Raw genomic sequence first — 25479 nt, forward strand, 5'->3', positions numbered from 1 at the left:
TTTCTTCACCTGTAGGACTCTCGATTCAGGAGCAGATTTCGGAGGTGCTTGCATTGTGGGTAGGCTTTTTCTGGCGTTGGAGAAACCCCACGGTAAGACTGGCTGAAGGTTCTGTCATCAAAAGTCTTCTCTTGGACTTTAAATTTACTCCAAATTCACCAGTTTTACCGAACCCTCTGCATGGTATCATGGAGTCGACGTCGCGAAGCAACTCTTCTGCCATTTCGATGTCGGTAATGTCAAGGGTCTTTGTATTTTGTGGCTTGCACAAAAGCTGTCGCTTGAAGTTTGTTTTCATTTGATGTAATTAGCACATACTTGTCAAAAGTCAACTTGTCACCATCTAGTGCGCACACTGTAAACACCGTGGCGTTGTCGGCTCCAGCAATTAAATGTCGAGCCCAGTAAGTGCTGGAAAGACCACACTTGCGGACGTCAGGAATTGCAGGCACAATCGGAACAGGTACTTGGTGACTGTCGCTTTTTGTGCTGTACGAGCCCGCTGTCTCCTCGCAAGCAGACGTGCTTGGTTCCTGACGTCGAATTTTCGATGGCAGGCCGCAAGTGAATGTTCTTGCCGTCCTTTTCTTCGGCACTTTCTCTGAAAGATACGCAGGAACATTTGGGAATATGGTTAGCACCGCGTCAGATTTCAGCACCGGTTTCCCTCGGTGAATCTGAACAGTTTCGCTGTTTATCACGTGCGAGTAAAAACGCTCAATCAACTGCTCGTCAAAATGAAGCTCACAGAGCGCCGACTTCGCGTCCAACGATTTGTCGGCACGGGGTACGGCTCGTCACCAGTCTTCGAAGAGGGCAGGGTCTTTGGGAACAGAGAAGAGAAAAGCACGCTCACCTTACTCCCTCGATGACATATAGCCGCTCGTGCAGCCAGGAGTGAAGCAGTGGCGTTGCCTCGCTTTCATAGTTCTGGAGTTCATCCTAAGCTCGGCACCCACACTGTCGTGTCAGAAACTAAATACATTTTTCCAAAAGCGAGACAACAACGCGAGAAACTGCACACGCCCAGACACACTTTCAGAGGCGAACCGGCGAGCTAAGAGGCGAGCCGAGGAGAGAACGCGGAGCGCGCGCTTCGCCTGCATCACTATGCCGACGGCAGCGCCGCGGTGGTCGTCGCGACAGCGCTTGAAAAGGAGGATCGCGCGCGCTCGGCGAATATGTGGGCTATGGCGTCACCTTCCAATTGTAGGCACCATATCTCAGCTGATTCTCCGGTGGGTGACAGAAGCGGCGGCGCTAAAGTCGCATGGTACTGAAGATCTCAGAAGCGTCTGCATTGGGAGCGCGCGTGAGTAGCCCGTGAAAGCGTGCATTTGCTTGTTTTTAGTGCTTTTATTGCGCTTCAGAACCTTTATCAGTGTATGCACACCTGCTAAGCGCAATAGTGCACGAGTAAATATGCAGACGCGCAGAAAGTGCGCCTGGGCATTTACTATTTCAAAAACCTGCCGACACACACACACACACACAAAATATGTCGTACCATCAGAATTTGCACGGATCCGCCTAGCTTTCCACTCAAGCAGCGCTTTGAGTGGCGCTACATCATAAGTGGCTACTGGCGATCTACAAAGAAAGAAGTATCAAAACCGTGAATAAATCATACGCTCGTTTTGTCGGCAGTTTCTATATCCAGAGCACTCTTCCTCATATAAGCCCACACGCGCTCGATTGTTTCATAAAAACCCCAATTATAAGTAATGTTGTCACCACATTTATATCTTAGTTTGAACATCCCAGTTTTGCGGAAGATAATAATAATGCTTTCTGAAAGGCTTTCTTGTTTTAACCGCGTGCTTTCGCGCTCACTTTGCTTCTTTTATGCAAGCTTCAGGAGGCCGAGCTGAAAGAACGCCTGTACCTCCTAGTCATGAACTCTATGCGAAAGGGGTTATCTTAAGCATATTAAAGAGACCCAGTTATGTAGTATACATAGCCTGTCTGTTACTATGCGTCAATTCACTGTAACCAGCTCTCATTTTGTATCTGCAGCTTAAATTGTACTGCTTTCTTAATATTATATTCGCGTAACGCCATTGCAAGCGAGAAAATTTATGACGATGTTTAGTATTATAGGTGGAGTTTTTTTATGAAGTGTCAGAAGTGCAGGCAGGCGTTGGTGATTTTTGTTTTGATAAATAGAACTTGTATATGCGCCCCCTTAACAATATCCATGCAATGCCCCTTAGGACAGCAGATATTTTTACGCCGTGCATTTTTTGTCCAACTACGTAAGACTTGAAGTAATTTTGAGACCTCATACTGTCCTAACTGTACTAATTACGAAAACCTTTCGTAGTGTAGGGGGTTCAGATTCTCTTCCTCACCCCTTTACTTACGGCCTCCTGGTTCTGCGTGTGTTTGACACGGTATTTTTGTTTTCATCTCACAACTTTCTGAGCGCAGCTAACTTCCAATAAATCGACTCAGTTATGCTAAGTATTGTAGATGCCTGTTTAACGAAGAAAGTGTTGAGAGAAGAAATCAGGATAAGGCACGCCCTTTCTAAACAATTTTTAATCTCTCACAAGAACTTTCATAGAGCTCAAATTCAGTAGATTGGCGTGTCATACTTCAAGGGTTATCACATCATGTGCTAGACATGAATGATGGGCAGGTACGGAGAAATCTGCATCAAAAGGCGCACCGAAGAAGCCGGAGTGCATAGCAGTTCCTGCGCGCGGCACGCAGCTATTTCAGTACTATTCGACTGCATCGCTGCCGCTACGGGCAAGGCGGAAGGCATCAGGCGGCGAGGTGCGGTCACGCCACTCAACACTTCTAGTACACTCTAATAATGTTCTCTGCTGCTGCTTGGTTGGCCGCCTTCCTGAAGCGACCCGGCGGTGGCAGGATCAGGAGTTGTGATGTTTGCACCAAGGAGGATTAAAGAAAAAATTGCTGGAGTGGAAGCTCCCGCAACGCCTTGCCGGCATAAGTGAAGCCAGCTTTTGCCTCTGCCAAGATGGCGGAAACATGCTTTTTTTTCTCATAGTGCTTACTTAAAGATCAAGTGGTTTTGATATGTTATGTATATGCTACGTCAGTTCTATATTAAAAGATGGTTGTTCCCGACGAAATTACACACAGAAACGAGTATGGATAACTGAATCTTTAAAGAACTTTGCCTCCAATTAGAGGCTCACTAAGGAAAACTAGTAACTGTAAGACACACTTGGAGCTTTATGTGACCCAGAAAAGTTTCCATATTAAACTCGTTGGGCGTTCGAGGGAAACGCTTCGTTTTTAATCGCCATCTTGCCAGAGGAACGGCTTCACTTCTGCGCAATCATTTCCACTCCAGCATTTTTTTTTTCCTCCTTGGTTTGCACGCCTGGTGGTGATTATTGTGTTTGCGCGTCTTTGCACTTTCACGTGCGCCTTTGTGTCTTTTTGTGCGCTGCTTCATAAGAAATCATGGCTCATCATAAGCCCATCAGTACATTTTAAGTAAGTTTATTCGCCTCTGAGATTAGCAAGCGCCATGGTTGCCAATTTTAAAAGCTAAGTACAAAGACCCTCACCCTACGTAGGTGACGCCGCCATAAATGATAGGCGTTTCATGCTCATTTGGCAGGCAAGAAAAATTTTGGAGGCAATTTTTTAGGAGCTACCATGACTATGGTACAAAACGTGTGCAGCTGCGCCGCCCGCGCGTGCAGCTGAGCAGACGATGCAGCACTGGGCGCCGTACCCGCCTCTACTAACGCGGTGTGTTTGGCGAACACGTTTGCGCCTCAGTTCTGCCAACCACTTTAACATGCTTTATTGTTACTGCATTAACATGTATAGCATTCACATGGCTTTATAATTTTTAGTTTTATTTGCTGTTTCATTCTTTACGAGACCCGAAAACGCAAAAAACAAACTTCGCTTGGGCCGTGGCTAGAGCCAACCAGCCCTATGCGAGTAGCGCCACTGCCATATTTCTGTTTGTTACTGACCGCGAAAAAGTTAGTTTTCTGCTTGGTTGGTTTCGATCGAGGTGGTTTGTTTTGCTGTGCCTCCGCCGAGCCGTCATGAACGTGGTCGCGAAGATGGCACGTCCCGGGCGTTCGTATCGTCACCGTGTTCTGGTTTTCCGCGCTGGTCGCCCGGCTTACTCTGAATAATCAACGTCCCAAGGCTACATGTATGGTTTACTCTTCAAAGAACGGTTGCTTCACCGAGAACTTATCCCGCAGTATCACCATGCCTGGCTCTTGCTCTGCGTACGGCTGTGCCAGCACCGGCGGCCGACTCCGAGTAAGTAGTGTTTCACGCACAGTAAAAAAAAACAAGAAAAATCTAAAAACAAGCTGTCCAGTAGATGGCTGCTGTGAAATGAAGTAACTTCAACCCTTCTAAAAGGGCAGTACATTGCTAACCGCAGTTCTCTGCTCGAAAGATTTCCTTGACAGCGACTACTATCGGAATTTGTTGCCAATGCATGTTATTGCAATTCTGGGGAAGTTTCTCAAACGTGGTGGCATCGATGCTTGTTCACGAATGAAATTAATCGCAGGCGCTGTGAGCAGCATTATAGAATAGACAAAACTACGAGATAAGATGTCGAGTGTTGCAGCTTGTTATGCTCCTTGTAGAGATTGTTATGAGTTTCACCGCCAGGGTGAATTAAGTACTGAATGTGATAACATCGAAATGCAATACTACAAGAAAAGTAAATTTAGTAGCTAACTCGTTTCGATTCGATACCGCGTAGCTCTATAAAGCGCTGGTGCAAGAGAAGACAGCCGCTCCAAGGAGAAAAGTGGTTTTCGCGCAGTCTCTTCGCGATCGACCGTGCTCTTCTTATCGAAGTTCATAGTTGCTGCTGTAGTCACCCCCACACCCCGGTGTGGCATCATGCTCATTCAAGATGGGTGCGTCATTTCTTCGCCGCCTCTCAAGCAATCGATGGCAGCCCTAGTAGGCGGGTGGATCTGAATGCATGCGCCCTCCGTGCCACGGGTATAGACGTCAAACACGGGATTTTTGCGGACACCTAGCGCCACTTGTCGACGCAATTTTGAGTAGTGCAAAGCCTGACTCCATTGCAGAGTTTGCTGCGCAATCAGGTGCAACTACAGAATACAAAGCAACAATTGAGCTAAATAATAGGTATCTTTGTGTATTGAAAACTTAGAAAAAAAGGTACGAAATTCTCTCTGCTAGTCGGACGTATCACTGAACTGCCGTGAAGTGCTTGCTGGTTCACTCGCAAGAACGCACGTGCGCGTCGTGAAGCTGTAGACAACTAGGTGACGCGGACAATAGACATCGCACACGCCTCGACCACCGATAACCTGAAGTTGCACAGCAGTGCGCCTTAGGGCTTTGAGGGCTCCAAGTTTCGGCATGCGAAAATGTACAGATAAATCGTAAAATGATTGTGACCACAATCAGTTTTTTTCTTGCCGTTGGTCTCTACGATTGCTGAAGCTATCTTGGAGCTATATAGACCTCGGTTTTGCCTTTCATTGTACACCGAGAAAGTGGACATGCATGTATTCCCATTTGCACTAGATCCAAAGCAAAGACAACCGTCAACATAACATTCGAGCAACAGTTCAACGCATAGAAAGCGAGAGATCGATGGATAATGTAACTGCATTGGCGAAATTCTCCAGCGTGATTCGTGGCAGACATAGAGTTAATATTGCCACCCACACATAGTGGGTTGACTGCAAGAGCGGCTCTCAATCTGGAGGGAAAAAAAACATTGTGTGTTTCTTCTAGACTCGAGAGCCAGCCACGACTGACGCATCGTCCCAGAGCTAGCTACTCGGTGGTGTAATAAATCTTCAGTACTTGTGATTCATCGTTACAAACTGGTGGAGGTGCTGGGTAGTCTCACGGATGCTGCAGACCCCCCCCAGAAAGCCGTAGTACGAGTCCAGTACCAGTCAATACTCCCGTGCATCAACTAGCCGCCGAATTAGGGGGTTGCTTCCGGAAGTCGAGGATACTGCTCCCACCCTGTCGACAAACATCGCCAGCGCTTCGTTGCAAACCTCGCCAACCGGCACGGGAAGCACGACGTGAATATAGTACGTGAAGAGTCGCAAAAGGCTGGTGTAACACCTCATCCTATGGTTAGCTCTATTGCAACTGTGATCAAGGATGAGCTGCACCAGGCCCTCCGGGATACCTTGCCTCCTGATACAGCTGCGCCACCTCCTGCTGAATACCGCCCTGAGAGAACCTACGCGGAAGCCTTGAAACGCCCTGCTGCATCGCCGCCATTGTTCGTGCATCCTGTTCCTGCTGTTTCACTCCAGTCAGCGCAGCACATATCGTACTACGAAGGCACGTGCACGCCACCACCCTTGCCCTTTGTCCCCGGCGCTTCTGCCGTCCATCGTTCGGTGCAACCAATCCAATACATCGACAATCGGCACACGTCTCCTCGGAAATCTGATGTTTGGCGCACACCTGATCGCCGACCTCTAAGCTTCCACTGCGGAGAAGCTGATCACTTGTACCGCCAGTGCCCATATCGTCGTCTTGGGCTTCGCGGCTTCTCTGCGTACTCGCCGCCACCACGTTACGGCCAGAGACCACGCGACATCGAAAACTACCTCTCCCAGCAGCATGCACTAATGTCGCCATCACCGAGGTGATTTTCATCAACGCCCCAGCGGTATTCTACCGCACGATCTCCCAGCCACCGCCAAAAAACTAGCCGAGGCGACGTCTGGGGGCGGTGTCGCTGAACGTCGAAGCGCAGAAGACCTCCTATTGACCCAGAACCGTACAGGAATTGGTCCGACGTCACCTGCTGCTGCAAAGGATAGCCGACTTTCACTCGACATAGCAGTGACAATTGATGGTTGTGTAGTTAATGCATTAGAGGAAACCGGTGCAGACTATTCTATACTGAGCAGGAAACTGACAAGGCAGCTGAATAAAGTAATCACGCCGTGGCATAACTCGCAGATTCAGACAGCTGGTGGACATGTCTTTGCTTCACTGGGTGCCTGCACAACAGAGTACAGATTCAACGGTATACATTCTTAGCAAGCTTCCTTGTTCTACGTGAATGCTCCCGTGACGTCATTCTGGGAGTTGACTTTCTACAGGAAAATGGAGCTATCATTGACCTGCAAGAGCGCCGCATTACATTCTCAGCCTAGCAAGCAATCAACGTGCAGGATGACGGAAGGCGTGTCGACGTACTCCGCATTTCTGAACACAGCGTGACTCTTCCTCCATGAGCAAGTGTTCTAGTCGACGTAACTAGCTGTGGTTTCAGCAATGGCAATGTGGAGGCCGAGACAAATTTAGAACACCTCCTGCAGCAAGGAATCTGTGTAGCCAGAAGTGTAATACACATTCGTGATGGCCGATCTGAATTCCTCGCACCTTTAGCAACGAGCATCGACTCCTTTTCCATGGCACTTCGATAGCGTTTGCCCACGAAGTGGCAAACGTAACCAACTGTCTCACGTCAGAACTAGTGGATACCGCAGACACATTGACGTCAATCCTGATCTGTCCACCGATAACCAGACTGTGCTGCGAGCGCTCTTGTTCAAGTTCAGGTCTTGCTTCGCAAATTGTTCAAAGATTCGCCAGACGTCCATCATTCAACACGGGATCATCACGTACGAGAACTCACATCCTGTGATGCAGGTTTACTGTTTAATAAATTGTTGCTCGGAGGGAAAGCCTGGGAGCTAAGAAATGACAAAGCCATTTAAGGTGTGAAAAGAAAAGTAGAAACTTTAAGCCTAATAGATTCCGCTAGGTGGCCCAGGGCGGTGATGACGTGCTCACATCGCTCTCCGCTTTATGAAACGCTTTCAGGCGGAAATTTGATTCAAGTCTACTTGAAGTGTGCGTAATCTTTTTCGTGAAGTTGCGAGGATTCGAAGGACACCAAATTCTGGGACCTGGACCAGTTTCACGAGAAACAATCAACATTCGAAGACACGACGTGCACGAACGCAGCTCACTGTATCACCGGCGTTGGTCGGCGGCGCTGGGACGGCGACGGGTGTGTGTGCGTCGACTGGCTCAACACCATCCGACCGAATTTCTCCGAAATTTTCTAACCGATTTAGAAGTCGATGGTGAGTGCCATTTAACCTCCCTTTCGGACTATACGCCTTGCGCAGGAGAAAACGGAGGTCGGCCCATTCCCCTGTATCTACTGAGCATGCATGCATAAGGACGCCTAGAAATTCTTTGTCTAGATGTACGTCGATGAAGAACCTCCCGGCGCATCTCTGGTGTCGGAGAATCAACCGAACGAAGCGAGTAGCGTCCTGTCAAGTGAGGAACCAAGTAGCGACGCGCGAGCGCCCAGCGCAGCGTCTCTCGATAACAAGAACGATGACGATGCGGGTGTGGCTCTTACTTGGACGGGGGACGGCTGGCACACCGTCCTTTCCCGCAGAAGAAAAAAGAACCATAAACAAAGCCAGAAAGAACCCGAGAAGGGACTAGAGAAGAAAAACGAAAAGTCAGCAGCCCATCCGCCTGTCGACGCAGCACTGGACAGCCAAGTCAAGCGGGAGTTCTAGCGCAGAAAACGCCGAGGTCCGATGCCCCTTCCTAAGGAAGACATAAAAAAGTTATCCTGAGACCGCACAAGGGCCTCACAGTGAAAAATCTCTGGATTAGAGTTCTCTATGGCAGTGATAGAGGCCTGCCGGAACAGCTTTCGAGGAAAAAGTTTTTTTCTGCGGGTCCACCCCGGATCGAACATCATAATATTGTCCACGCCACACGAACAAGTGGCGGGCAGGCTGAGAGAGATCAACCAATTTAAAATCAGAGGACGGATTCACCCCTTCAATGCGTACGTGGCCGACCCAGAAGACCTGGTGCGAGGCATGGTTCACGGACTATCGCCTAGAACCACTCAGGCCGACCTGATGGAAAACCTACAAATACGGACACAAGAGGTGAAGATAGAGAGAGCCAGGATGCTGGGCTCTTCGAAGTCAGCAATAATAGCTTTTACGGGTACGTGCTCCCCAGGTGTGTATATTTTATGCGTGCAGAGGCGATCTGCTATCCATACAAGCCTACCGTACAGGTTTGCAAGATTTGTCGAGCAACTGGACACCGAACTGATGTGTGCCCGACTCCGAACGCCAACGTGTGCTCTAAGTGTGGGACGTGTGATCCTACTCAAGGACACGAATGTGCCCTGAACTGCGCCATATGCGGCGAAGAGCACGCTACTGGAGACAAATCGTGCAGAAAGAAACTGAAAAATGTGGCTCCCCGAAAATCGCGAGTGGAGATGCCTCGAAGACAGAGTGTACCTACGGCGAGAAGGATTTCCCGCAACTTGAACAACACCAGCAGAAACCTCCTCGTTGGTTCAGCTTAGACCGAGAAGAAGCGACGCTCCAGAAGCGGCAGACATCTAGATCCAGCTCCAGATCACGATCAAGATCGAGACCAACATCAAAGACCCCACAACAGCAAAACATCAACAAGCCTGCGGAGGCTCCTGGCAAGCCAAACTTGAAGAAAACACCGAGCAGCAGCTGGGAAACAAGCTCCGCCCATGCCAGGAAGGAAGAAGCAGCAGCATCAACCACTGGCCTTAGTATGGAGGACGTACAAAACAACCAACCAAACAAGGTGAGCTGGGCGAGTCCAGTGCCTCCCAATGTTCCGGTAAATGATAGCCCCCAGTATAGGATAATTCTAGAGGAGAACTAAAGATTAACACGAGAAATTAAACAGCTTAGAAATCAAATGGCTGCGGAGCGGAAAGAGTATAAACTGGCCATCTCTTCAATGGAAAGCAAATTAGAAAATGCAATTAAGAAAATACAAAACCCAGGGTCGGTAGGCAACCCCACCGAGGGCAATAAAGAGGCGCGAGAGCGTCTAGCCGACATGAAGGACAGCAGAGAAACGAACGAGAAAACGATAGACAAAAACTCGTTCGCTACTCAATCAGAAAGCAGTGAACTAGTAAAGCAAGTGCAGACGCAGGTTCAAGCGAACAGGGAAAGCATAGCTACTTTACATAAACTTCTAGTTGATTTCGTGGCGGAAATGAAAACGTTTGTTGTAGAAGAAGTGAAAATTCAGAGGCAGTATGTTAACGATGCTGTGGGAGGCTTGCAGAGGGCACTAAACAAACGCTGTCTGTCCGCCCCAGTTATTGGCAAACTATCCAAAGCGGGCCGTGACAGCATGGATACGACCATGCAGCATGGCCAAAAATAATACAAAAAGTGTAGAACATTTAGAGATTCAGCAGTGGAACTGTCGCACTTTTCACAAGCTCGCCGCAGCACTCCAAAATTACATGAACTCGGTACCAATTCAGCTAGACGTAATATGCCTGCTGGAGGTTGGGCCCAAGATGGTAAAACTGCAGGGATATTATTGTTTACAAGATCCAAATTATCCTCGCGTAGCCTCGCTGGTCAGCAAAAGTATTGCAGCTAAGGTTGAGCACATAGAAAGCTTGCAGATAAATCATCAGATAATCACCGTCCTTCCTCTGAAGAGAGGCAAAGTGAAAACTTTAATATTAAATATATACAGCCCTCCCAAAGAGAAACACGAGGACTTTGGTGCTTTGCTTAAAAATGTCGTCGGTATTGCACGGGCGAAAGATCGACTTGTGGTATTGGGCGACTCTAACGCACCCAGCACCACATAGGGTTATTCGAGAAATTCCCCTAAAGGAACACGTCTCGAACACGTCATATCCAAACTAGGATTGAGCCTAATTACTCTACCCACAACACCTACGAGGCTGGGTAGCAACGTTATTCGAGACACGTTCCCAGATCTGACATTCACACGTAATGTTAACGACGCTAACTGAACAAACCTGGAAGAGAATCTCGGCAGCGATCACTACATAATCAGTATTTCCCTCTCAACTCCAAAACTACGCAGGGTCATAGGAGACGTGGTGATCACTTACTGGGAAAGATACAGATGACGTGATCCCCCACCCGACTCTGTACCGGAGTCGATTGGGGAATGGTCAGAGTACATAATCTCAGTTCACAAACAAACATCTAAACGTATCGCAAGAACAGCAGAGACTCCTGCAGTCGACAGGCACCTGCTCCACCTGTGGGAGAGCAGGCGGCGTATGCTGAAAAGGTGGAAAAACCAGCGACTCAACCAAAACCTTCTCCGCAAAATCGCTGCTTTAGGAGAGGAGGCAAATCAATACGCTAACAAAATTGCAACTGAGGGTTGGATCCAGTTCTTTAGTTCACTACAGTACACTTTGAGCACTGCAAAAACTTTGGCCATCCTAAGGAACATGCTTGACCCCGAAAAATCAAAATCGGCCACGAACAGAACACTAGAACGAATAATGCATGATTTTCCGGGCACAGAGGAGGAGTTGATGCAAGCACTTAAGAACAGATACATAGGACAGAATACCGATAGTTGCAGTATTGAAATGCAGTACACTGGTGCGAAAAACGAGAGACTCGACGCCCCAATCACCAAGGAAGAGGTCTTTGCGGCTGCCCAAGCAGCCAAGAGAAATTCTGCCCCTGGTTCATATCAAATCACAAATGCAATGATAAGGAACCTCAGCGATAATGTTATAGAGGCACTGACAAACCATTTTAATGACAACTATTGGCTCAAAGAGAAGATGCCCGAGGAATGGAAAGTAGCCAAAATTATTACGATACCGAAACCCGGGAAGAAGCCATCCCTGCAGGCACTCAGGCCCATATCTTTGACGTCATGCATGGGAAAGCTTTTCGAAAGGGTTATTCATAATCTGCTCCAAAACCTTATAGAGGACAACGGCCTTTTTCCAGCCACTATGCTATGTTTCCGCAATGGCCTCTCCACACAAGACGCATTTCTCCTAATACAAGAGGAAGTTTTGAGCTATATACCTACAGGAGGAGAACATCTAATACTAGCCCTTGATTTAAAAGGAGCATGCGGCAATATCTCGCATAAAGCCATCTTAACAGAATTAAACAACATCGGATGTGGGACAAACACCTACAATTACATCAAGGCATTCCTCACAGAAAGGCAGGCTTCGATAAGCGTAGCACAAGTCACGTCAGACGCCTTTGAGATGCCAAACAAAGGTACCCCTCAAGGAGCCATCCTCTCTCCCCTGCTCTTTAATATCGCCATGTTACGACTCACGCGAGCTCTGGATGAAGTTCCGCAGTTAGGATACACTCTCTATGCGGATGATATCACCCTATGGGCAACGCGCGGATCCCTGGCTAACAAAGAGCAGACACTTCAAGAGGCTGCAACAGCAGTTGAAAACTTTGCGAAGGCAAGCGGGCTCAGCTGTGCCCCAGAAAAATCTGAAATTATCAGGGTACATGGAAAAAGATACAAAAGTAACGGAAGCATCGAGATACACATTGAAGGTGCCAAAGTACGTGAGGTGACCGTCGCACGTATTCTGGGTTACTGGGTTCAAAGTAATGGACGAGCGAACCATACAATAAACATATTAAAATCAGCCACGAAACAAGTTGCGCGAATGATCTATAGAATAACATACCACAAACAGGGAATGAAGGAAGGAGACACAACTAGATTAGTACAGGCACTTGTACTCTGTAAGGTTACGTATAGTCTACCTTTCCACATGTTAAACAAATCAGAAGAAGAAACTATCTAGTCTATAATTAGGGGCGCCTACAAAGTGGCCATAGGGCTACCGGTGAGCACACCAACCCAAAAGCTTTTGGACCTCAGTATATATAATACATACCCTGAGCTAAAGACAGCAGTACTGACTGCGCAGAAATACCGTCTAAGTCAAACGAAAGCGGGGAGAGAGATACTTGCTAGGGTGGGCTTTCTGCCATACCCCTAGAACCTGGACGAGGTTCTTGTAGAAATCCCGGATCTGTCCGCAGCAATGTCTCGATCTCACCGCTGCCCAAGAACATGGACGTAAAAACAAACAGAAAGCGCCGAGAGGAGGGAGTGCGATGGCTCCGAAAAACATTAAAAAACAAATCAAATGTTTTGTATGTGAACGCTTCGAGGTACAATTTTAAACGGTCAGTTGCATCAGTACTTAGCAACGACAACGGCATGGTGACATGTGCATCGCTGTACACGTCCTCGATCGCCAAGGCGGATTGCTTTGCTATTGCCTTTGCAATCAAAGCGCAGGAACAGAGAGATGAGCCGCTGACAACTATAATTTCCGACTCGCAGGAAGCGTGCGATTTATTCTTAAAAGGCCGCCTTCCGATAAAAATAAGCAAATTCTTAGGCGGGAGATTGAAGAACAAATACAGGCTGATCTGGTGTCCAGGACACGCAGGCCTGGAGGGGAACGAAAGTGCCGACGCTTGTGCTCGAGGGCTCACGAACCGAGCAGAGCTTCGACAGCGCATTCGACCCTTTGAAACACTCCAGCAGGAAGCTATTGAGGAGGATAACGACCCATCCAGAATGGCCCCTCGTGAAATTCTTGCTAACCAGCGAGGCATGCGACAAAAATACACCGCCCCCCACAAATCATTAGAAGAGGAGGACGCAATTGACCTCCGCCGAATTCAAACGGGAGTCTTTCCCAATCTTCAAAGATTACACAAAATTTTTCCAAATCTGTATGGGCATGCGTGTCCATGGTGTGGCAGCTCGCCATCGCTCTACCACATTTCGTGGGGATGCCTAAAACGACCACCAAATTTAGATACCTTTTTAGGTCAGTACAAGCTTCGTAATACTTTCGAGCAATGGGAGGCACAGCTCGCCAGCTCTGACCCAGAGGTGCAGCTTGCACTTCTGCGTCACGTCAGGCAGGCGGCGGCAGCCAGTGGAGCCCTGGACTTAGGGCCCCACCCATCAAGCTCATGACCCCTGTCCCACACCCTTGCAAATAAAGTTTTTTCTTCCTTGCTTCCTGAGGTTGCGTCGCACCAGCGTTGCAGCGGCCGGTGGGGCTCCCGCGGTCACAGCTTCGTCTATAGATTTGTACCCCGTCAGCTTGACCGGGTCATTGGTTTCCTGCAATAGTATTAGGTCCGGTCGTTGCCGGCTACGTAAGAATTGTTGGAGAAGCGCCCGTTTCCTCCTGTACCCCCTGCAGATCCACTGCCAGATAGTGAACGTGCTCTGTGTGTTATGCTGTTGTGGGCGTTGTGTTTGTGTGGTTTTGTGTCGAGCCATGGTGACTGTACGTGTTATGGTTTGCCGTCCGGCTGATCCTGCGCCTCTTCGTCAGGTAACGGCCTAAAGTACGGTTTCCCAGTCGTTCGTACTGGGCGACCCACTGCGCCCGGAAGTCGCATTTCGATATTGTCTATGCGCGTTTGAAGCATCGCGACCATTTTTGTGAGCTGAGATATTGCAATGCTCAACTGTTCGGTTTGTGCGGTTTGCTGAGCAATTGCATTGTTAAGTTGCGTGGTTTGCTGCGCGTGTTGGGTCATCATCGCGTCTACCTTGTCGTCGAGTCTATCGACTCGTTCGGGGAGTTCCTTCTCGCGTTTCTGCGATTTGACGTCGAATTGTTCCGGGTCAAGTGCCTTACGTTTGGTGGGTGCGGGGTGCGCGTCTCGAGCCTCCATGACTTCCTCCCCACTCTCGGCTGTACTAGCAGCCGCGTCGGCTGCGACGGGTTTAATTGGAGGAGGAGGAGGAAAGGGAACTGTCGGGGCCTCCCCCTTCAACGTGGCAATTTCGTTTCTTAACCTTGCATTTTCCTGCTTTAGTTCTTGGATTATTGATTCGAATTGATCCAATCGTTTCTGCACTAGACTTTCCGACTCGCTGTTGCGTTTGTAAGCAGAGCTACCGCGTCTGTCTACATCTGGGTTTCTATCAATGGCAGTCTCTGTTCGCGTTAGCGGTGCGCTGGGCGCGTCCGGAGGCGACGTCCACCCACCTCAATTTATGGAGGTCAACCTCTCCTCCGCCTTTGGCTGCAGCTGTGTGGTTGGCTCGGGCCGTCGACGTGCTGCGAGGCTTCGCTGAACGGGGTCGGGAGACGCTGCGAGAGCGGGCTCGAGAACGAGTACGGGAGCGAGTGCGGCTCCACGCGCGGGTCTCCCTCGAAGCCGATCGACTGTTGCCGCGACGTCGTCTCGGTGCGTGGCGTCGTCCGTAGCCCTCCTCCCCGTCGTTGACGGTGCTGCTACTGCTGTAGGCGGCCTCAGCCTCCTCGCGCATTCTGCGTTCCCACTGTCGGCGCTTGACTAGGTAGGGTGTCTTGTACTTAGCTTTGCACTTGCGGTCTCCGGTGAGGTGGCCCTTTCCGCACAGTTGGCACACTGGCTCGCACCGATGATCGTCGGGCGGGTTGCCGCATCCGCACCCACGGCACTTCTTGTCGTTCGGGTTGGGGCACACGTCGGCCCTGTGTCCCAGACGACCACACTCGTAGCACATATCGATATGTTTCTTGTAAAGAGTGCACCTTATCACCATCCCGCCGTAGTTCACGTAACGAGGCACATAGTAGCCGTCGAAAAGGATTATCACGTTGGTCGTGTTTCCCATGCGCTTGGCATGCAGGACGCTCGGGTTGCGGTGGTTAACCAGACTTCTCACGACGTCCGCCGGCTTTTCGTCTAGCGATATGCCCCTGATGAGGCCTTTGGACGTGTTCTCCGGAGCCGCTCTGTAGGCACTCGCTTCGAACTCGCGGTCGCCAATTCGCAGCTTGCAAATGCCTCCATATCGTCTAGCGCGATCTTCTGACGCGATCTTCTTTCAGAGACATCACGCAACACTACAGACTGAACAGATGCAAATATCCATCACCCCACGCCAAACTAAACAAGAAACAGCAGGTTGCCTGGAGACAACTACAAACACACACGTACCCGAATCCGGTGATCCTCCGCCTCTGCTACCCAGGCATTTATACGTCCGACGCGTGTAAGGCGTGCAGAGCCAGAGCGACGCTGCAGCACATGCTGTGGAAGTGTACCGGTAACGCGCAGCAGTCCCCTACGAACCCGGTAGACATGGCAGTCTCGAACCGCGAGGCGCGATGGGAGGCGGCTCTGCTCAGCCATGACCTTGCCGATCAACTGTGGGCCGTCCGGCAAGCCCAGGATGCCGCCCGGGTCCAAGGACTCGAGGCCGTCACCTAGGCAGGGGTGCTTGTAGCCCCACCCCGCTCAATGACGCCGGACATGTTCAATAAAGTTTTTACTCACTCACTCCTTGCTTCCTAAGCCTAATTAATAAAAAAATAGATGAAGTTGCGATGTACAGACACCCAGTCTAAGCTGGCAAATAAAAACACGTCCTGTAAGTTGTCCAGCTATAATGTTTATAAAAATCAACAGTTACCGGTGGCGTTGGAGGTGGCGGTAGCTTGGTGAGTTGAGGCGGCGGACGCTGGCGATGTCTCAGCAGCTGGAGTCGCGCACTGACCAGCACGGCGATGCTTGGCAGAAGACGAGGTAGCCCTTGCCTTATCAAGAACTGCGGCCGCTTGCCTGCTGGCTCGTTTCGAGTAGCTGATCACCTTGCGGAAGGTTCCACCCTCCACGGGTGGTTCGGGATAGGAGACGGAAGCCCGGACACCTTGGACGTGACCTTGAACAGTCACGGGCGGGAACGAACACCTGGAACGTGACCTTGGACAGTCACGGCCGGAACTCTGGAAGGCCGCGTATCTCCGAGTGCACCGTGGGTAGAGCGTCCTGGCCTTGCCTGACTTCACGCGGTCGGGTCCGGAACCCGATGCCGCAGTCGCGCGACACCCAGGATCTGCACTCCAGCCAGCTCGATCTTGTTCTGCCCCCGACTCGTCTTCCTCTTCTCCCCTCTCGTGCATTGGCAGTGCAACCTTTCGCGCAAACTTCCTCTTCCTTTCAGCGGGCCGCAGTTTCATGCGTGAGGTTTCGCGCCGTCATCATCATCTTTCTGCCGCTCAATTGAGAAGCACCGGTGCCGTCGCCTCCGAGCACGTTGTACATAACACCACAGTGCCACCACACTTCACCGACACTACCACTTCACTATACTACACTACAATAGGCCCCTTTCTGGGAAAGTTTTTCTGCACGAAAAACAGCTGCTCAGTTCTTAGATGAAGTCACTTAAAACACACACTCACACAGTTCTCTACATCGTCCAAGGGTTCACATTCACTAACCACTATATATACACGAAACAAAAAAAATTATGAACTCTTGTAGCATATAATGAAAATCCCCAAATTAACCTGATAAGTACACCACCTTTTTTCATATATATCGTAATAGGTCAAAAAAGAACTGCATGCCAAGTCAATGTTACATTGCATGTAACTTCTTCAACTGTTCACATGAAACACCCTTTCGTGGTCCACAATCAAGATTTAAGAGAAACCACCAGAAAATCAAACTTGACGCTTAAGTTATAGCATCCCAAACATGACATTCAATGGCCCTAACCAATCAACAAGAGTGAGGAATTTGACGCCAGGAGAATAATTGTCGACCATAAGCTCGTCTGAACCTAAAGCTGTGTATCACCAGACGACCAATCTCTAAATTACAAGCATACACGCTGGAATGGCTGTATGCCAGTCAGCAGCGTTGCCTCCAGGCGCGCCAGTACAACCACGTCTGAATTACTTTATCCTTCCCAGGAACGCCTTGCTTGAGCTCGTAAGCTGACAATCATTTAGACTCCGTTAGAGAAGCGACCTCTTCAACCGAAGATGCCAGAGAGCACCAGTTGACATCCTTCCTCGTACAATGATCTGCTGGACCATTACTCCCTTCATGTTCACCTTTCATCACTTCAGCTTTTTTTCTTGCTCTTTCATCAAAACTTTCAACCCCTTTGCCTGGGTCATCGTGCCTACCCTCATTACCCCTTAGAGCTGACCTACATTGCATCTCTACTCTCTGTTCTTCAACAAGTTTTTCTGCATTTTGCTCCAGTTTACTCATGGCAGCATCATCTACAATCTCTCGAGAACTCAAGCCCTCTCTCTGAATGGGCGAATTATATTCATCGTGAAAAGCTGTGTACGTAGGGCCTGTTGCTACATCCGGTGGCCCAAAACATTAGGAAGAAACTAGATCGGAGCTTTCATTACGGCATTCACCGGCGTAGCTAGGAGACCTTTTACTGCTCCTTCAATGGAGCTCTTCAGAGACAATCCTACTTCTACATGAAGTTTGCTTGACTTCTCGCAGATTTCAACACACCCTTTACTTTGAATGGAACATTCTTGCTTCATGCTCACGAAGCGTTCCCGTGCTTCAATAAGCTCCCCGTGTCTCCTAGTTTTTTGGCTACCCACCTCTCTGTCATACTCTTCCCTAGTTTTATTCTCTAGCGAAAGGTCATGACGAGGTACAGTGTCAGCCTCACACAAATTCAAATCATTCGTGATGTAACTGCTGTCAGAGCACACCTCAGCCACTGGTTCACTCCTCTGTATCCCCAGCTGCCCCCTTTTTGCCATCGCAAGCTCGAGTCGCCGCTCGAGTTCTAGTGTCTCTAATTCGAGTTTTTCTTTCGCCGCCTTTCGCTCTGCAGCCCGTTGCTCACGCTCTCTCTCCATCCGCTCCTCATACCACAGTCTGAACTCCGTTCCCTTCAGACCCATGCGTTCAGCCAATTCTAGTATCTCCCACGTGCTGGTCATGGTTCGCACCGTCTCCGACAATCCAGATAAAAAACAAACGACATTATCCTGCCGTGGACGTCAATTCGTGATGCAAGTTTACTGTTTAATAAATTTTTGCTCGGAGGGAAAGCCTCGGAGCTGAAAAATGACTAAGCCGTTTAAGGTGTGAGAAGAAAAGCAGAAACTTTAAGCCTAATTAACAAAAAAAAGAGATGAAATTGCGATCTACAGACACCCAGTCTAAGCTGGCAAATAAAAACATGTCCTGTGAGTTGTCCAGCTATAATGTTTATAAAAATCAATAGTTACCGGTGGCGTTGATGGTGGCGGTGGCTTGGTGAGTTGAGGCGGCGGACGCTGGCGATGTCTCAGCAGCTGTAGTCACGCGCTGACCAGCACGGCGATGCTTGGCAGAAGACGAGGTAGCCCCTCCCTTAGCAAGAACTGCGGCCGCTTGCCGATGCTGGCTCGTTTCGAGTAGCTGATCACCACGCGGAAGGTTTCACCCTCCACGGGTGGTTCGGGATTGGAGTCAAAGCCTAGACAGCTGGGACGTGACCTTGAATAGTCACGGCGGGAACGAACACCTGGGACGTGACCTTGGACAGTCACGGCCGGAATCCTGGAAGGCCGCATACCTCCGAGTACACCGTGGGTAGCTGGAGCGTCCTGGCCTTGCCTGACTTCACGCGGTCGGGTCCGGAACCCGACACCGCAGTCGCGCGACACCCAGGATCTGCACTCCACCCAGCTCGATCTCGTTCTGCCCCCGACTCTTCTTCCTCTTCTTTCCTCTCGTGCATTGGCAGTGCAAACTTTCGCGCAAACTTCCTCTTCCTTTCAGCAGGCCGCAGTTTCATGCGTGAGGTTTCGCGCCAACGTCATCATCATCTTTCCGCCGCTCAATTGAGAAGCACCGCTGCCGTCGCCTCTGAGCACGTTGTACATAACACCACGGTGCCACCACACTTTACCGACACCACCACTTCACTATACTAGTCTACACGCCCAATACACCCGCACCCCTACCGTGTGTCGGCTAAAGAATGTGAAGCGATACGTACGCAAGTCCGCGAGATTCTTGACGATGGCGTTATCGAACCATTCAACACCCTGTAGTCATCTCCAGTCGTGCTTGTCAAAAAGAAGGACGGGTCGCTACGCTTCTGTGACGACTACCGAAAGCTTAACAACGTGACCAAAAAGAATGTGTACCCGCCGCGACGTATCGACGATTCGATAAATAGACTTCGTCGTGCCCATTATTTCACTTCTCTCAATCTCAAAAGTGGGTACTGGCAAATCGAGGTAGATCAGTGAGACCGCGAAAAGACAGCCTTCGTGACTCCAGAGAGCTTATATCAATTTCGAGTACTCCCTTTCAGCTTGTGTTCAGCGTCGGCAACTTTCCAGCGAATGATGGTCACTGTCCTCACAGGGCTCAAGTGGCAGACTTGTCTTGTTTACCTTGATGATGTGGTGGTCTTCTCTGCCACGTACGAGCAGCACCTTCACTGCCTGCACAGTGTGCTGAAGGCTATCTGATCCGCGGACCTCACACTAAAGCCACAGAAGTGCCACTTCGGCTATGAAGAACTGAAGTTTCTTGGACATGTAGTTAGCGTCGAAGGAGTCCGGCCCGATCCAGACAAGCTTCCCGTTGTTGCCGAATTACCAGCTCCTGTCGATAAGAAAGCTGTCCGGCGCTTCCTTGGTTTGTGCGCCTACTATCGCTGGCTCATTCACGGCTTTTCACAGATAGCAGAACCTCTGACTCATCTCACAAGGGATGATATGCCGTTTGTCTGGGAAAACGAGCAACAAGCAGCTTTTGATGAACTGCGATAGCGCATGCAATCAGCGCCCGTTCTCGCTCATTTCGACGATGATGCTGACACGGAGGTCCATACTGACGTTAGTAACGTTGGGCTCGGTGCAGTGCTCGTTCATCGTCAAGAGGACATCGAAAGAGTGATAGCCTACGCCAGCCGCTCTCTATCCTGTGCCGAGGCGAATTATTCTACTACGGAGAAAGAGTGCCTCGCAGTCGTGTGAGCAATCACCAAGTTTCACCCGTATCTTTATGGTCGTCCCTTCGAGATAGTGATGGACCACCACGCCCTCTGTTGATTGGCAAGCTTGCGCGACCCTTCAGGACGGCTAGCACGGTGGAGTTTGCGGCTCTAGGAATTTGACGTCACCATCGTCCACAAGTCCGGCCGTAAGCATGAAGACGCTGACACACTGTCACGCGCACTTCTTCATGTTGTCAGTCAGGAAGCAGAGGAAGATGAAGGCTTCCTGGGCGCCATTAGCTCATCGGACTTGAGCTTGGTAGTGAAATTACGCAGAGATTCGTCCTATCATCGATCATTTAGAGGGCCAGGGCACAATCATACCACGTAATTTCTTCTGCTCATTGACATTGTTCTGCCTTCGAGACAGTGTGGTGTACAAGAAGAACGCTCGTTCGAACAACCGTGCCTACTCCTGGTGGTTCCTTGAGACAAGCGAGACGACGTCTTCTTCGCTTGCCATGATTTATCTGGGCTACTCACGGACACTTGCCAGAGTGAGCGAGAGGTACTATTGGCCAGGACTTTCGGCAAGCGTCAAGAAGTAAGTCAAGAGCTGTCGGGAATGCCAGCGTCGAAAGCAACCATCTGTTAAGCCAGTTGGTTTGCTTCAGCCCATTGAAGCACCTTGCACGCCGTTCGACAAAGTCGCATGGACATTCTCGGGCCATTTCTCCTGTGTGCGGACAGCAACAAATGGGTGATCGTCGCGACAGACTATTTGACACGCTACGCTGAGACGCAGGCGATCTCACGAGCCACGTCTTCTGAAGTAGCACAATTTTTCATGCGCCACATCGTGTTACGACACGGTGCTCCTTCCAGTATAATAACGGACAGAGGGACGGCATTCACGGCGCAGCTTATGGACGAAGCTTTCTAACTGAGCAACACGAGACACCAAAAGACAACTGCGTACCACCCGCAAACCATCGGACTTACCGAGTGACTGAATAAGACCATCGCAGACATGATCTCAATGTACATCGACCTACAGCACAAAGCATGGGACCGGATCTTACCTTACGTGACCTTCGCGTATAATACAGCCGTGCGAGGGACCACGCGATTCACGCCATTTCGGTTTCTTTACGGCCGTGAAGTGCAGACCATGCTGGACTCTATGCTACCGTGTCAAGTTGAACACGAGTTGGCAACTGACACTGAAGAATTCGCAGAGCGTGCTGAGGAAGCCCGGCAGCTCGTGCGACTACACATCAGCCAGCAACAGCAGGCATACGCACGGCCCTATAACACCCGCCACAGAGAAGTGTTTTACAACCCCGGAGACCAAGTTTGGGTGTGGACGCCCGTCCGCCGCCGTGGCCTTAGTGACAAGTTACTGAGCCGGTACTTTGGCCCTTTTAAAGTCTTACGTCGCGTTAGTGACGTGAACTACGAAGCGGTTCGGGACTCAACATCGCAGGCACGAAGCAAGACACGACCGAGGCAGGACGTCGTTCATGTATTGCGCATAAAACCATTTATTGCGCGTCATTCGTAACTTTTTTTTGGCCATACATTGCTCTTTGTGTTATTTATTTTTTTTGAGATCTTGCTTCTTCGTTAATTGATTTTTTCTATATGGGCATGCTCTTTAGTTTCTACTTTATTTTATCTAAATTTCCAATTTCTTTTTTTTTTTTCACGTTCCTATGTGATAACATCGGAGTGGTGCTATGTACTTTTCTTTCCCTCTTTTGGGACTTTTTTTTTTTCGAAAAGGGGGATAATGCCACCCACACGTAGTGGGTCGACTGCAAGAGCGGCTCTCAATCTGGAGGGATAAAGAAGATCGCGTGTTTCTTCTAGACTCGAGAGCCAGGCACGACTGATGCATCGTCCTAGAGCTAGCTACTCGATAGTTTAATAAACCCCCAGTACTTGTGATTCATCGTGACAATGTACAGACTCTTTATATTAACTCTATGGTGCCGGAGAAAGTGAGCTTCGTACCATTGATCGCAAGATAGATTGCTCTTGTATGCACTTCATCACTTTGACATCGTGTGTATGTCTAATTTAACGCTTTTGGGCATGATAGAATGAGCGTCGTATTGCTTTCCTCGAACTCGATGCCCTGCAATGCTCGCTTGCTCTTAAAGTGCCAGTTGCAGTACATACGCCGAAATAACTTGAACATCTCTCGCATTGTACCCGAAGGTTGTTTTGATGACCTTTCTACTTTTCTGAATTGGGGCTCAATTTAAGGAAGAAGCTTGCAAGGTCCTCGATTTTAAGAAAACCGCACCTCAAGACCAACAAAAGAGGAGGGCCTATGCACGTTCGCTTGCAGACGGCTCCCTTTGCACTACCTAATTATGGCCGGCGCGTCGATGGAGGCGATGGTCACAGTGTTTTTTGCAGCGCCTCCTGGGCAGAGTCTGATGTCTATTGGGCAGCTTGTTTCATCTCTGCTTAAGTTGCGTTCGTCGCCTTCGCTCATGCGCTCTTACCCTCGGGTAGAACATATTCTTAGCAGAGCAATGTTATTGGTTTCGAGGAGGAGAAAGGCTTTATTTATACGAAAAGGGAAGGGTGTGGTTGTGGAGGGAAAATAGGAGTCTACCGTGTATAGCGCTCCCTTATGCCCTTGCCCAATCTAGAATTTATTCCTGCATCTCGTTAAACTATTGTACGGAACATTACGGTCACGGCAAAAACACATCGGAAGTGTCCACAATTGCTATACAGTAAAAATTTATTGAGCCAATTCACCATGTGACAGCGGATCATCAGTGAAGTTGTGTAGCACAAGGGTGCAGAGGTACTAGAAGTATTTTTTGAATTTACCATATGCTCTATTAAAGTTTTGCGTTTAAAAATATGCCTGGTCTCAATAATGTTAAAAAGGCCGTTTCACAGAAATTCTGCTGTCGACCTCATTAGTTGTGAACAACAAAAGAAAACACCATTGTCCATGACCACAAAATTGAGAAAGATGCAAAGAAAATAAAGATCATCATTATCAGTGACAATTGAACACAGACCTTTTGCGTGACAAGTAGGTGTTTTACCCCAGAGCCACGCAATCGCTGGAAACTACCTAGTAGAAAAAAAAAACTATGAGTGCCATGTAGTAGGAGGCATCCCTTCATGTTATATTGTAGGCATTTTATATTGTGTGAAACAAGCGTAGAATCTTGCCAGGCATCGAAGCACATGAATTATGCGTTGAGTGGGTGTTTCAAAGGGTTACCCATTAGAAAGCGCTTAGCCATAGCTAATCATCATCATTAACTAAGTGAGCAGCTGCGCAAGCTTCGGTTGCCTTACGGATGAGTTGGGGCGCCTCACTGATTCACAATAAGAGTGATTCTAAGGTAGGGGACACTGTGCTGCTGTACTTGCAGGAGGCATTCCAGGTTAGCTTTGAATTACCGATGTGAATTGCACAAACATTTACTTGATTCGGCATGGTTGAGGCATTCACCAAGAAACGAAGCCAGGCTACCAATTGATAAGACAATGGACGCAGGGCACGATTGGGCTGTCACCTTCTAGCGTTGAATACAAAGCTCAACTAAGCTTTTGGCCACGGCATGCATTGTCTTGCTCGCTTGGGGTCTAATGCATGGTTTTCAAGAATCATTTGTGCAGGACGCGTCCTTTTGTCGTGTTCTCCATTTTGCGACAATTTAGCGGATATTCAAGTTTCCGACGTAAAACCACTCGCAGAAATGTGCATCTGTATAGTGCAAGGGGGTTTATTAGCGACGCCAGATAATAGGCAGACAGCCGGTACAGGAACAAATGCTCGGGCAGTCCAGTGTCTACAGCTCGTGCTCGCGCTTCGCACTCAGCGATGGTCCCACTATCATTGCCTTGTGAATTCCCCACTACAATGCCCCGGCGACGAAGACGAGCCATCCTGGCGACTCAAGGTGACGAGAGAACAGGAGGGTCGTAACAGGGCTTGAGGCGACTGACGTGGACCGTCTCACGACCAAGGCGGCGCTTGTCCGTGGACGGTTTGAGTGGTTCAATCACATAGGTGACAGAAGAAGGGTGTTGTATGACGCGGTAAGGGCCCGTATACTTCGGTGCAAACTTGGGAGTCAGTCCAGGAGAGTGGAAAGGCAGTCGGAGCCACACGAGAGAACCGACGGGGAAGGTATTCTGAACAAGATCATGGTCGTGGCGATCTTTTTGGAGGGCTTGGTTATCGGCTGTGAAGGACCGTGCAAGTTGACGACACTCTTCGGCATGTTCAGCCATTTCAGAAACTGGACTGAACTCTGAGGCATCAGGATTGTATGGCAAAATTGTGTCGAGTATGTTGCATGGGTCACGACCATATAAAAGAAAAAAATGGAGAAAAGCCTGTTGTTGATTGAATCGCCGTATTGTAGGCGTACGTCACGAAAGGAAGAACAACGTCCCAGTAGGAGTGGTCGGAATCAATATACATAGCGAGCATGTCTCCGAGGGTTCTGTTGAAACGTTCCGTTAGGCCGTTTGTCTGAGGGTGATAGGCTGTTGATGTGCGGTGTACCGTACGGCATGAATGTAGGAGCTGCTGCAGAACTTCGGACAAAAATACGCGTCCTCTGTCACTCAGGAGCTCCCGTGGTGCACCATGACGAAGAACAAACCGGTGCAAGATGAAGGTTGCAACGTCACGAGCACCAGCCGAAGGCAGCGCTGCCGTTTCGGCGTACCTTGTCAGATGGTCGGCAGCCACAATCACCCATCGATTGCCACCAACAGAGCACGGTAGCGCGCCGTATAGGTCAATCCCAACACGGTCGAATGGGCGTGCAGGACATGGCAAAGGCTGCAGTTGACCGGGTGAATGAGGGAATGTCTTGCGCTGCTGACACTGGGAACATGAGCGAATGTGTTTGCGTACAAACGTGT

The 25479-nt window shown here is 49.4% G+C and overlaps 1 protein-coding gene across 1 annotated transcript in view; it reads left to right on the forward strand.

Moving 5' to 3' along the window:
- The first annotated feature begins 3994 nt into the window (after positions 1–3994).
- Positions 3995–25479, forward strand: part of LOC119160954 (uncharacterized) — an 86489-nt gene continuing 65004 nt past the window's right edge. Inside the window, exon 1 of the mRNA XM_037413235.2 lies at positions 3995–4269. Coding sequence (XP_037269132.2) covers positions 4159–4269 — 111 coding nt within the window. The 5' untranslated portion in view covers positions 3995–4158. The remainder of the gene's footprint in view (positions 4270–25479) is intronic.

This window comes from Rhipicephalus microplus, chromosome 3, assembly GCF_043290135.1.
Source record: "Rhipicephalus microplus isolate Deutch F79 chromosome 3, USDA_Rmic, whole genome shotgun sequence".
NCBI classification, from domain to species: Eukaryota; Metazoa; Arthropoda; class Arachnida; order Ixodida; family Ixodidae; genus Rhipicephalus; species Rhipicephalus microplus.